Below are 15169 nucleotides of genomic sequence, written 5' to 3' on the forward strand. Positions count from 1 at the left end.
TTACTTCAGTGAAAGAGATGTTGTGCACATCAGCATATGCTGATGCAACAGCCCTTTACCACTGTAAGCCCTGCTGGTCTCAGCATGCTATTTACTTAGAATGTGAAGAATTAGATATAATTTGAAACGTAGATCAACACAAAAGAAATCTATACAAAACTACTAAACCTATGAAAACAAGTATATTCACTGCTGATGCACAAACCTTTATAAAACCCACTATTACACCATTACACTGTCAAACTGAAATTCTGATCTTCATTGCAGTGATTTCCTTGAAATCAGCTGGAAGTACACCAGATCTGCTGCACTCACACAGGTGGGTGAAAATGTTGGTATTTCTCAAAGAATAAAATTACATTCAAAGAGAAACATTCACTTTATGGTGTTACCTTTGCATATAATTCTAATACAAATCAGATGCTGACTAATCTTTAGAACAGTTTTCCTAAGAAATCTGAGCTGAACATAGGTGTGAGAAACACCAAAGTAGATTTAAATTAATTGTGTTAATTAGCAAGGATCTTGCTGTGCCTTCCCCATTAGCAGTTCACATTGCTTCTTGCAGTTAATATGGCTCTTTTGTGAAATGAGATGTGAACATCAGTCCGCATGTTTTTCCAATGTTTTTGAACTGTAATGTTTCATACAGTGTTTCATACAATAGCAAAAAGAGAATTAGCACTGTCTGATGTCTGGAGACAAAATATACCCATGAAATCTTATGCTAGAATTTTAAAGATTTGTTGTAGCTGCATATTTGCAAAGAAGAGCTCTTTCCCAGAAAAAAAAAAAAAAAAAGAAAAAGTTGTCTGCTTTTGCTGCTAAGGAAATTTGCAGATATCAATTATTTTTAAAGGTTCACTGTTCTTTGCAGCTGATGTCCAAACAACTGTGCATCTTGAATTTAAGTTCAGCTTAAAATTATTTTAATATGATCACTACTGTAGTCTTTTTGAAATATCATTATTTTAATACTGTTTCCATATTTGTATGTATTTACTCACATTTTGTGTCATTGTGAACATTAATAACGACCACAGTATCTTTATTTTCACAGAAAAACAAACAAACAAATAAACACACCAAGCTTTACCAACAAGACATTCAGAAGAAATTAATGCTGTCCTTGTTTATGAACTCCCACTAAATATTTCTAGGTATTTTGTTGGCTGGGCTTTATCTCTGCTGACACACAAGAATTCACTACCTCCCTGCTGAATATCAAACCAACTGCAGAAGCCAACTTTCTATCAACTTATGAAAGGTATATGCTCATAATAGTGACTAAGAAATGTTGCATTCTACTTATCTTGCAATATTTTGTCCTGTTTTCTGGAAGGCCTTTAACTAACAGGCTATTTACATTTAAAATTAATCAAAATGTACAGGAGGAATAAAATGATATATGAAGAGTGCCTACAGTGATTTCTGTAGAGAACTTAATGAATTGCAGATAGGTTGTTCTAACCGAGTAGAGGACATGTAAGGGACAACACCCACTTATGAATACTTTACAATGACATTACCACAATGCATATGCAATTCTACTTAGAAAGAAACTACTAACTTCAAGTTTAAGCTATCAGTTCAAGCTTCCAAAATATCAATTCGTCTAAATGAGCTCACATAACATTTCTGCTTCTTAAACCCTAACTTACTCAAAAGACTATTTTATAAAAATATATTTAAAAGTACAAAGTGTAACCTCATAATTAAAATGTCAAACAACAGCCTTGTATGGAAATTTAAAGGACTGTAACAGTCACAAAATATTTCTTAGAGAAAGTCTAGAAAAGGCACTGTGTTCCATCATAGTTAAAGGGAAGACTTCATTCAATACTTCTCACTTCATTCCTAACCTTGAAAAAATAAATACTTTTACAAAGAAAAAACTTGAGCCACAAGTTTTGTAAGAAACCACATTGTGTCTGCATACAACCATAACATACTTAAGACAATACATATGCAACTTAGTAATTTGGTTATAAAAACAGGTTTGAACAAATAAGTATTCGGTCTTGAAAGTCAGGTCAGGCCTGTCTAGACAGGGACATACTGACAGACACGTGCCCCTACTACGAGTGCAATTATTATATATTATTTGCAAGTGTTTTTTTTTTTTTTTTTAATTTATTTCTTTAATTTCTTCATCATTTTAAATATGTTAACATAATGAAAAGAATACAAACCTCTCAAATACTTCAATATCGAAACAGAAGCGTTTGTCAATTGAGTCTGTCTTTCTCCTGATACAAGATTTTAGCTTGAATATTTCTGGTGAGCTTGTGACAAGGCCATTCTGCAAAACAAAATAAAACAAAATTAGTACAGGCAATATGTTGTTAGAGGCTACAAATCTAAAATTTAGCTGCATGAACGGTACCAAAAAGCATTCTCTCAGAGAAGAGCTTAAAAATATTTATGAACTTTTCCAACAATTTCTTTACATACAAATTAAGACTACATTTAGCTCACAGAGTATAAAGCTGAAAGGAATGGCTGATATATCAGATGGGTGGGCTGCCAATAAAAAGGACCTTTCAAAAGGCTGGAGAAATGTGCTAAAATTTTATAAGTTCCACCATGGGGAAATATCAAGTCCTGCAGAGGGGAAGGAATAACCCCAGGCACCAGGAAAGCAGCCTGGCTTGTACCTTCAGACTCTAGTGGCAACAAGCTGGCCATAAGTCACCAATGTGATCTTGCAGCACAGAAGGCTAACAGCCTTGGGCTGCATGAGACAGAGTTGCTGCCAGCAGATTGAGGGAGGTGATTCTACTTTCCTCTCTGCTCAGCCCTGGTGAGTCTCATCTGGAGTTCTGGTTCTGGACATGCCTTGAGCATGGAGATTAAACTAAACAACCTCCAGAACTCTGTTTTAAATGTCATCCATTCTATGACTGTGATTGCTTTTCTATGTATTTGGAAGCACCATATTAGAGGAGTTATTTAATATGTATTTCATATGTTATATGATGAATATTTATTTTTAAATACATTATATATCTATCTAAAATACACACTGCTTCACATTTGAAAGCAGTTTAATACCCTTTTCACCATTTTTTTTTTTATTATTTTAACACCTGCTGAATGCTTAATGTAAAGTATGGAATATAGAGCTCATACACATCCTAGAGGTTGTGCAAACTCACCACTTTTCCACCAGATTTAGTTTCAGCTATACTCATTGTAAATGTTTTTGTTCCTTTATCGTAAGTGCAGTAATGTTTTATCCATGTAAATCCAAGTGGTCCTGTATTAAAACGACAGTATAAGGAATAGTTATTTTGACATTTTATCACTATTTCAGACAGGGTTAGGTACAGTAGAGAGATAAAACATAAGAGTACACATGCAGCATACAAAATCAAAAACTTCTCATTTTTTAATTTGAACATATTCAGGTCTTATTTTCACACATTTCAACTGGATGTTCCAGCTGTCTGATTTTCTTTAGCAACTAGATGGGTAACAGCATTCTGTTACAACAGAGAAGTAGGAAATGCAGATCTTGAGGATTATTCTGCTTAGGATTAATTTGTAGATTTTTACCAATGGAAGTGAAGCAATAGGGTTCAGTATTGAATTCTCTCTTTGAAGAAAACCTTAAATCTAGTACTAGACTCATAAAATCAGACAATGTCATGAAATTTCTCTTTACTTTCAGAGTGCTCATCAAAGGTAACAAATACTCCAGGTAACATCATAGCAACCTTATTCCTCTACGTTATCTTTTGGACGCAGAGAAAAGTGGCAATGACTCAGAGATAGATCTAATCTTATGTAGTTGAACACTAGCAGATTATTTCATTATAGGAGTAGCCAAGAAGAAAAAGAACAGTGGACTCTAACACAATAATGGTTTAGAGATGAGGGATAAAATGCTGAATGCAGAGGTGGCACCTACAGCAAGAAACATTGGCCTTTCGTCCCTTGGTATGGTTTTCTGACAGGGAAGAGGTGAGTATAACAGCAGCACTGAGTCTGAAAAGAAGGCTGATCCATAAGAAAACTGGCCATGCTCAGAGAAAAGGGCTACAGAGCCATTCTTTTAAAAATGAAAACAGTAAACGATAAAAACTGCTCACGAACTGTCAATTATACATAACAACAAACAGCATCGTAATAGAATGTTCTTCAGAATACACTAAACTTTGAAATCCTTACATTAAATCTACAATGATCCCCAAATAAGTGGATGTATCCTTCATCCTGGAGAGGTCACACTACATTACTCCTTAATCCAACTGCAAAACATAGGATTTCTGATGTAGATGTTTTCAACCCTGGCTTACACAGAGCTTTGCTCTGGCTATGAATCTTCAGAGAACATAAATAGAAAACACTCTTGAACTTAAGCTCAGTGGTATTTTAAACCTATATGAGACACAGCCTTGTAGAATGCCTGTATTGCAATTCTTTGCTATGAGGACACATTTCCAGAATTCTCTCCACACCCTCATATAGCCAGGATTTCCCATGTTTTTCTAAAAAAAAATACCAACAAAACAATCTCACTGCTTAACATAGCACTGAGAACAAGATAAGCTCCCTAACTGTTGCACGTAAATGTAGAGGGAGGTTGCCCTGCAGAAGACAGGATAATTCAAGCTTTTGCAGTGTGACTGCTGCTCCTTTGGTCCAACACAAAATGGCTGTATGCGCACTGGTACATGAAACTGTACTGGGAGCACTGCTGGTCAGTAGGCAACAGAAAGTCAGTAGATAACTTGGGTGTGACTTTCTGATTTTGGGGGACAGGAAATATAGCAGAGAGGATGAGATTTTTTCTTCAAGTTTTTGCAGTAGCAGAGTACATTCACATTTATTTTATAAGCACTGACACAGCTTACAGGTACTCAAAGGTGAAACAAACTGTGTGTAAAGTGGTACAAAGAAGTATTTCCTTTTGGAAAACATTATGCTTCAGAAACCAACATTCAAATATGGTCTCCCTCCACAAAGGAATTACAAATGAAGACATAAAAAGAAATTAAGTAGACAAATAGATAGATAAAATAAAGCATTTTAACTGTAAGTTAATTCAGAATAGCACTTCAATCCACATATGAATTTCCAAGCCCTATCAATAGGAGTAACTCCTGTGAAAAATATGATATTAATTTTCTGAAGTACAGTCCATCTGATCTTTTAATTCTTTTTAAAATGAAGGAGTTCTGAGTTAAAAAAAAATGTATTTTACAGGTTTTGTGCATTTTTTTTTAGATAAATCAAACTGGACGGTGTTAAAAACAAGCCTAATAATTTTGCTACAGATGAAATGGCTTTGCCTTCTAAATGCAGCCTTCCACAAAGTTTTGGACACGTAAAAGTTTCCATCAGTCATAAAAATCAGATGCCTGACAATCCACAAATGTAGGCATGGAATTTTACAGGGACTATCATAAAAACTCAGAGAAAATTATCCCAAACTCTTTGTGGGGAAGAAACACAATGAATTGACCAGGTACTTCTTAACCCCACCTCAGAATTCTGCCAGCTGTTCTGTTCCTTTTTTCACATAGCAAAATGAAATGTACAAACCTAATTCAAGTATTCCCCATATAGCACCATTAACTCTTTCAGAAGGATGAGTCATCTTGAAGAAGTTTTAAATGAGTTTAAAAGTCATCTGCTTTTTGTTGGCCACTACCTACATTTAACTTCAATTCTGTTACTAATGACTGTACAGCCAAATAAAAGCACTTTAAAGGCTTTTTAAAATTATTTTCAAAATACCTATTTACCGTCACAAATATTAGTAATAATACAGGATTTACTTTTCCTTTCAGGAATAGCAAACATTTAAGACAGTTATTCTTAATTTGTCTCTTGCCTACGGGATGCTGGTTGTAGGAAAATAAACCCGTGTGACAAGGGAATACACAACTAGTACCTTTCTCATCGACAAACAGATTACAGATCCTTTTACCCTTACTCCAGAATACACTAATGAACAAACATCTTTTCAGTAAGAGGATGTCAAGTTGGCCTCTCACTATTTAATGAAGCACAGCATGTGCCCAATACTTCTCTCCTTTTCTCCCTCCCCCATTAGCACGGCTCAGTGCAATTTCTACTTAACACACATGTCTTTTATCATTATTACACAGTTAAAACACAGAGGATCTTCTTCAAGCTTTCAGTACTACTGAGGGTAGAAGTAGCGAGGTTAACTACGATAAGCACAAAGGTTTCTTTATTTTAGCTCACATAATGGAATAAAAATTGATTTCATGATGTCATCTAGAAAATCAATGAACTATAACTCCATGTAGTCTCTTGACTTAGAGTCTAAATGAGAAACAGTGAAGGAGAAGGAGATATTCTCCAAACTGATGTTGAGTGGGGCCAAATCTAACATGGGAATCCAGCATCAAGATGTCTTCTATTTATTTTTAGATTGAGAAATCAAGTGCAAGGTTGTATTTAATCATTTCTGAATGAACACTGAACTTGCACTACACATACACACTATCTCAAAACACTGCTATTTACTTTTCTAGCATCAGGTGGATTCCATAACAAAGGATAAGTAAATCTGGTTAACCCACACAATGAAAACTATTTTACTAAGTGTTTTCAATGATCCTTCCCAAATGCAGCTAGTTTGGCTTGGTCTATACTGTTCAAAGTTTAAAACAGCGACAGCAGATACTTATGATTACATATAGCTTTGAATTCTCTCTTTTGACTTTCATATATTTCCTAGCTCTGTTTTCATTCATCACATGATATATTGCTAGGCTCTTCCAAATATTCTCAGACACAGATGACAGTCTTAGTTCTATTCCATCATTCTTTTTGGACATTGCCTCATTCTTACGTCTCATGATATGAATAATAATTAGGTACAAATTGGCAACGATTTTAAAATTGTGGCAGGCTGTAAGTAGATAACTTTTCTTCTTCTTATGCCTTTTTATTCCATTATGTGCATGCTCATTAAGGTGGCTGAGTCAGCAGAGCCCACAGCTAAAAGGTGGAGGCTGTTCCTGCTGGGTGAACTGTGGAGCTTGTTCAGGCAGAGAAAGGTCAAGACACAGATGGGTTTGGCAGCACCTGAACGCTTGCAGCTTCTGCAGCAGGGAGAAAGGCAGACATCCAGAGCACAGTGTAAACAGACTGACGAGTTTGCTACTGAGGGGGGACACAAGAGACCGCCCACAAGGGACCTATCCAAGCAGCATCCTACTCACAAGAATGCAGGGAGAAAGAAACAAGGAGCTTACATGTGTTTCACTCATTGTTCTCTCTGGCCTGAGCTACCTTGAGTGCATTTTGAAGAGTCAAACATTTATTTTTCTTTATAAATTTTCCATCCTTAGAGAAGCAATAATAAAAAAAATAATAAGAAAAGTCTTTGCACATTCAAAAATAGAGCTTTTGTTTTATCCTGCTAGCTAAACCATTTTCTCATCCTTCTAGTTTTTGCCGTGTCTTTCAAATCAAATGAAAAGGTACATCTGCTTTACTCACTTTTTTCCTGCACATAGAGATAGCCTTCCATTGTCCATTGACTTGGTGGTCTGTAGTCTTGGTTGGCGGATTTCATTCTCTGCATGAGTCTCTCCACTTCCTGCCTCGTGCTCTCGAAGTTATTCCGGGTCTAAGATCCCCAAAGAAACAAACAAATCAACACATGTTACTTCATGTAAGTGTAAAAACGATGATTAAATGGGGAACTCATAATGCCAAGGAGCAAGACTGCAAAAGAGACCAATAGAAGCATCTGTGGTAGACTTAAAAGGGAAATGAACACCAGATTTATACAGTTTCTTGCTCTAGAAGCCTGGGAATAACACAGTAAAGGAGAACTAAATTTAAGCACACAAGTCTGCAGGTAACCCCACATTTTCAGGTATGCTTACACAGTATTTTGCAGACAGATGCATTCTTCTTCTGTACGTACTCCAGAATATGCAGAAAGGATCCAGGCTAAATGGCTAAACTAGAAGGTGCTGATAGCATAATCTCAAACTTGAACTAATAAGCTCCACTGAACCACTAAAACAAGTGCAGAATACACTGGTATGGGGTTAATGCCAGGGTAAAGTCACCAGACATCTCTGGTCTCTCCACACATGGAAGCAGTATGGTTCAGAGACCTGTGTCCACACCCACAGTAACACTATGGATGCTGACATTCAAGGTAGTCAGAGTATGGTTACAATTGCGTTTTGACAGGACTACACAAACACCACAGTTGAGATTTAATTATGTTAGGCAACAGCCAGGTCACAAGTTGCAGAAGTGTTCAAAAAACATGGAAACAAATGCTGAGTCTGTCCTAAAAATTATGTGTGTAAACAAGAAAGCTGTTGGCCAGAAGAAAAATCAAGTACAAAGGTGGGTAATTCAGATTTGCTAATGTCTGTATGCATGTACCTGTACTTTTTTTTTCTACTGAATTCAGTGGGACCAGAGTTTCCCTCCACATAGCTAACACAGTGTAGGAAAAAAGAGAATTATTATGAAGCGCCAGAGGTTTGACAGATTGCTACTGATGTACCAGATGTTGAACACTTTGTTCCTAGAGGCAATAAAATAAAGATTATTGTAATGTTTTTGCAAGGACACTTTGAAAATTTATATTATGGAATCTAATCTCAACTAGACAGAAAGATATTGTCTGGACGTTATATACTGGTAAATACTTTTCCACTTAGTTGGCCATTCATCGATTTGCACTATAGCGTACTAAGACATGTTTAATCTTTCCCTTGAAGACAAACACAGTTTAACCAATTACTAAACAAAAGGGGAGCTAAAATTCAGCTTTGAACCTTGCCAATTATATTTCTGGGGTGAAGAACCAAACTTCAGACCAAATTTAACAGAGGTCATTTTGAGCCCTTCAAGAGGCTTTAGGTCAGATGCTGTGCTACTGAATGGAGTGGTTTTTCTATACTAAGAGCATATCTCTGTTTGTCTATTAAGGTCTTAATTTTTCTTTTAAGCAGCCAGGCCTTTGTATGAAGTTATAGAAAACAAAGCCCAACTGACATCTGAAGTAAGCCACTGGCCTGCTGACACAGTAGAAATGACACCAGGCTGTGTTAGGACACAGGGACCTGTTAAGAGCTGAGGGTCTGTCACTTCTCTGCTACTCCTACAGCATTTACTGCTGATACTTTAACCTGCAGCAAAGTTGTAAGAACAGAAGCGAAGATCAAAAATTCTGCAAGACTGTGAGACCTTAAAACCCAGTGCAATAGAGAGGAGTATCTCTGACAACTACAACAGACAGCCTGAACACAACTGCCCCTGAGGACTATCCTCAGCTCATCTTTCCCTATATTTCACCTCATTCTGAGTTTGGGTGATGCTCTGGTCAACAGATAGCTCAGCTGAATAAAAGCAGATGAGGACTTAGATCTGCAGCCAGACTCCAAACTTCAGTGTAGCACTACGTATATATGTTTGTCTGACATATAATGAAAAATATTTTATTTCGTTCCTTCTGCACAACATTGCATCCATCATTACCTCTGCAGTCTATTTACATAGTCAAGCTGTACTCAAGTACTGTTTAACAAAGAATGTATTTACCTATTTCTTAATTAACATACAAATTTAGAAAATCCTTTAGTAATTCTGTTTCTACTGATCCATGCATAGAGCAAACTAACAGACACAGGCTTACAAAGATAGTTTTGGTCTGTGTTGTGGATTCATGTGCCTGCTGGTACTTCAATCAGCCTCTGGACTGAACCACATTTTTCATCCTTTCACTGAAGCTGCGCTGTGCAACAACAGTGACCCCTTGTGCCTTCATCTAAAAGAGTCAGCAGCAAACCACAGTTAACAAATGCAAAGCTTGACAGAACGGTCTGGGAGGATCTACAGACAGAGAGCACTTGCATTTTGATCCCAGAGGAAAAGTTTAATCAAACAGGAGCTTTTGCCTGATTTTCCCAAGAAGCCATTTAAATGAAATCTATATCTGCATGTGAACAATGGACACAAAAGAGAAGGAGCTACAGAGGAAACACAGCTTTATGAAAAGTCCCTACCCAGCTTTCCAGTAGGCCCCCTTCAGGTACTGGCAATCTGTGATCTTAAAAAAATATGTTGCAGCATTCTGTACCTGCTGGAGCTCTTTGAACCACTTATTTCAGAAGATAGGCCCCACTCTCAAGAAAACGCACGTTTAAGCATATCTGAGCTACTGTGTTCTTAATCAAACTTGGCTGCTGTTCTGCTTTTCTGGTTATAACTCCCACAGTTCTGATTTGTAAATCAGAAATAACTACATGAAGATTACATTTTCCAAAGCTCTTTCCTGATTAGCAGCTTTAAAAATAATTTATATCTATTCATACCTTAATTTGATTTCAGCTCACTAGAACCTAGGATGTAGAGTTCCCATAAAGTACTACAAGGCTACTTTAGTATCTCCAAATTAGTTTACCAAGCAAAATGGTGCAAATACATATTATTCTTACATTCTGCAAATTGAATTGAAGCTGCTGCTTGTATGGTGCAAACTCCTGAGCCAGTTCATATCCTTCATGGTAAAATGTAAATAATCCTTGAAGAAAGGCCAAAAGCTGGAAAGGCAAAATTGAAAAGCATTACTAATTTTAACATGCACTCTTAATACTTTAAATAACATGAAGATAACAGAATGTATACTACTTTGTAAATAAGAAATAGGCATTGACTGCAATAGTGAAAGATTGGTCTTAGATGCTGCACGCTTCATCTATTCAGGTAAGTATTAGAAAGCAAAAACTACGAATAGCTGATTTTCCATTTTTTTTTTTAAACAGGAAAACACAGGAAGCCTTCAGCAAAAACATCCTGCATCTGAACTCCTGGAACACTCTGAGCTTTCATTACTTGCAATGGTAATGCTTTGCTGAGCAAGAAATCTGTGGTCAAACCTTAAGAAAAAGAGGTGTTAAAAAGGCTTTTGCCTCATGAAGCTGTCATTTTTATAATAATTTAATTCAGTCCCAGTCATTTTGTCCGATATTTCAGCTGATGGTGTGCGCTTTCCAAGCTCATACTATCAGAGATCGATGTTGTTTTTTTTTTTCTCTTAGAAATATTTTTTTCACTTTCTTCATAGTAATTGCGTGAGCCATGACCTATTTTCCAAAATGAGACTCTTGAAAATAAGTTTTGGGCAGCTTAATACAATGCAAGAACTCCAGACTATTTCTTCCAGCTCTGATGAAGATGTGAGTTCTATCTGGTATGTCTGTGACTGACTCCAACAGGCCAGACGAAATCTATATGGTCCAGATGAATATTCTTTTTGAAGTTTGTTCTAAAATAATGTTTAAGTTATAAAAAAATGCAACTATATTTTCTTTAGACTTATTAGTCGATACATTTCTACCATCTATTAAGTTTTAACTTAAAACTTAAAATGTAATTAAAATATTTAAACGTAAATTAAAATGTTTAAACATTTCAGTAAGTTGTCCTAGCTATTACTATTACAAACTCTTTTTATTATGGAATATATAAAATTTGTATATAAAATTTAGCTTACATATTCCCAAGTAAAGAAAACAACAAAAATGAGCTATTAACTTGGATGTACAATAACAAAAGCTTGTACAAATGGGACAGATCTATCTGAGTACCTTACAGCACCAAAACTCCCTTCAATCTGGCTACATAACTAGCTGTCCAGGCTGTCTCCTAAACCAGTAAAAAAACACAGGTATTCAAAAGCATAATAACAATGTGATGAAAAATCCAATGTAAATATTTATCTCTCTCCATAGATAACTGCAGTAGCCTAGATTTAGGCAACAAAAATTCCATAATGTATATTTAATGCACTTACATTTGTGTTACCAGCATCATAGATGACTGTACATGAAAGAGACTAAAAAATACAGATTTTACCATGTTTACATTTTATTTAAAGTTTACAATCAACCTCATTTGTAGAAGTGTGACTAATCCGTTACATTAAAGAATGGGTGAAGTTGGAAGGCACCTCTGGGTCCATGTGGCTCAACTGCTGCTCCAGCAGGGACACTCAGAGCAGGGTGCTCAGGGCCATGCCCAGGCAGCTTTGGGAGATCACCAGGGAGGAGACTCCACAGTCTTTCTGGGCAACCTGAGCCAGTGTCCCATCACCAGCATAGCACAGAAGTGCTTTCTGGTGTTCAGAAGGAACCTCTTGTACCAGTTTGTCCCCATTGCCTCTTGGCCTGCTGGAGTGGGGCACCACTCAGGGCGGTGACACTCTTGACCTGCAAGTGATACTTTCCCTAATGCTGCTAAGAATTCCATTAGCCTTCTCAGCAGCAAGGGCATGTTGCTGACTTGTGCTCAGCCTTGGTGCCCACAAGGACCCCCAGGACCTTTTCTGCAGAACTGCTTTCCAAGTGGATATTCCCAGTATGTTCTGTTGTTCCTCCTCAGGTTCAGGACTTTACACTTCTGCTTGTTAAGATTAAGGAGATTCTTGTCAGCCAAGTTCTCCAGCCTGTCAAGATCCCTCGGGATGGCATTACAACAATCTACTGTATCCATTGTTCCCTCCAGTTCCAGGTCATCTCTGAGTTTACTGACGGTACACTCTACTCAATCATCCAAATCATTAGTGAAGATATTAAACAGGATTGGACTGCTGATTGGACGGTATTGTCTGCTGGGGCACTCCGCTCATTAATGGCCTCCAACCAGACTTCGCAATACTGACCATTACCCTCTGGGCTCAGTTGTTGGGCAGGTTTTCAACCCTCCCCACTATCTGCTCATCCAGCCCACACAGCATTTTTATAAGATCTTACAGTGGACAGAGTCAAAGGTCTTACTGAAGCCCAGGAATATGATATACAGTGCTCCTCTCTCATCTATCAGCCTGGTGATTTTATTATAGAAGTTTATGAGTTTGGTCAGGCATGACTTCCTCTTGGTGAATCCATGCTAACTATATCTGATGATTGTCTTCTCCTTCATGTGCCTTGAAATGATTTCCAGGATGCCACCATCTTTCCAGGGATAGAGGTGAGGGTCCTCCTTCTTGCCTGTCTTGAAGGCAGGACTGACATTTGCTTTCTTCCAGTCTTTGGGCACTTCTCCCAGTTGCCATCATGAAGCTGAGATTACAGAGTGGCTTCACAATCATATTTACCAGCTTATTGAGCATTTCTGGCTGCATCCCAGCAGGGCCCACAGACTTGCAAATTTCCAGTTTGCTCTTGTATTCCCTGACTTGATCCTCTTCCACTAAAAGTTCATCTTTCTTGCCCTGGCCATTCAGCCTGGCCTCTGGGACCTGGGATTCCTGAAGGCTGGTCTTGCTGGTAAGGACTGAAGCAAAGAAAGTACTCAGTACCTCGGTCTTTTCACTGTACCAAGTAATCACATCTCCTCTTTCATTAAGGAGAATACCCTCATTTTCCCTTGTCTTCCTTTTGTCATTGAGATACTTGCAGAAGCCCTTGTTACTCATGATGTCCTTGGCCAGATTCAGTTTTGTATGGGCTTTACTTTTCCAGACTTGATCCCTAGTTGCTCAGACAGTGTCTCTGTATTCTTCTGAGGCTACCTGTCCCTGCTTCCAGTCTCTGGAAACTACCACAGTTTGACGGATGAGAGATGAAGGACACAGCTATCTGCGCAGAGGAACAAACATGATGACTTCATCATGCATCCCTCACATCCTTGTGCCCTGGTATCACTGAGCCCTTCAGTGAACATCTCTGACTCAGAAAGTAAGTTTTTCTGCCACATTAAGTGTAAGTTAAATCAGCTTCAGTTTTATAGACCATCGGTCTAACCACTGGTGTTGTCATAAAGACGTGAATGCATGGCTGGGACTTCTCCCTTGTTTTTTACTGGTATTGCAGGACCAAATAAAGTTGTGACATCAGACAGAAATGGTGAAATTCCATGGTTATCCATGAGTAAGCAATAAGTTAGTCACAGAGCCTAAGGAGCTGAGAAAATCCTTGAGCATAAAAGCCAAGGGTTCTCTATGATGGATGTGGATTCCTAAACCACATCCCACTACCAAAGAATGAAGGCAATCTAGCAAAGTTATTCACAGCTTATGTAAATTATCTTAGCTTGTAATTTCCACCTGCCGATCTGAAATCATTATCTCAGCCAAAGACTTGGACCTGGAAGCCTCCTACTGGTTATTTAACGGGTTCCAAAGAAGATTCAAATATGACTATTTATCCTAAAAAGCTCCGATTATGTAAATAGCTGTATAAATTTCCATAATTTTAAGGTTTAAAACATAATTCCAACTCTTAAAAAAAAACGCAACAGAATTTCAACGAAAGACCAAGTGGTAGAAAGATGCAGTATGTCAGCTTACACATAAATTGTAAAGATCAATTTAAAGGGTATTTCTGAAGAACATATCTACTTTAATTTCAGCCTGAATACTGAAAGAAAACCAGCTTCCATTATACAAAAAGCTTTAATGAGTGCATGAAGAAATACTGGGGACAAAAGATTTAACGCTAGATGGCAGCAAAACTGAATTTATTAGAAGAAAAAAAAGCAAAATGAAAGCAGAAAGAAAAAAAAGAAAAAGAAAAAAAGGGGAAAGTTTGAATACATTTTAAGCCTTGTTCAGGTATCCTGGCAGTTGTGTCTTGCAGAGCACCTGGACTTGAGAATCTCCTGGTCAAATAATCTTTGATTGCACAGCAAAATAAAAGGAATAATAAAAGTAAAAATGTGCTTGTCTTATGCAAGTCCTATTCCAGTTTGTTCTAGTTCTGTTGAAATAACTAATACTGAGAATGGTATTTGCTTCTACAGATGTATGTGGACAGGGGGAACAAAAACCACCCAGCGGGCCTGTGCTTTGAGGCATTATCCTAACCAATTCCATCAGCACAGGTATTGGCATAGCATTGCATGGAGGAGATCTAAAAGCCAAGCACTTCTGCCCCAGGCTTATGGTCACAGTGGGGTTTTCTTGCTGCTGATTTTACAAGAGGCACAGCTGTTAAGTCCACACTTATAATTTTAAAGGTATTTATTTTAAATGATGGAAAAAAATCAGCTTTTTTTCATTTTTTTTTCATGTATTTCAAGGTGGTCTTCACATGGTGAAGAGGTGACTTGTTACAACAACCATCACACAGAACATTCACACCATCAGTTTGAAAGGTAACACATATCTTAAAGTTACCTCGTTCTGAGTACCTGATCAGTCACGTGAACA

General features: G+C 37.4%; 1 protein-coding gene across 2 annotated transcripts in view; it reads right to left on the reverse strand.

Moving 5' to 3' along the window:
* ARHGAP42 (Rho GTPase activating protein 42) overlaps positions 1-15169 on the reverse strand; it is a 160048-nt gene that overhangs the window by 34285 nt on the left and 110594 nt on the right. For both annotated transcript variants that reach the window (XM_040650438.2, XM_417185.8), the window contains 4 exons: positions 10455-10559; positions 7486-7615; positions 3159-3259; positions 2193-2302 (listed from right to left, as the gene is read on the reverse strand). In XM_040650438.2, the coding sequence (XP_040506372.1) occupies positions 2193-2302; positions 3159-3259; positions 7486-7615; positions 10455-10559 (446 nt within the window). The remainder of the gene's footprint in view (positions 1-2192; positions 2303-3158; positions 3260-7485; positions 7616-10454; positions 10560-15169) is intronic.

The sequence above is a fragment of the Gallus gallus genome, chromosome 1 (assembly GCF_016699485.2).
Source record: "Gallus gallus isolate bGalGal1 chromosome 1, bGalGal1.mat.broiler.GRCg7b, whole genome shotgun sequence".
In the NCBI taxonomy this organism is placed as follows: Eukaryota; Metazoa; Chordata; class Aves; order Galliformes; family Phasianidae; genus Gallus; species Gallus gallus.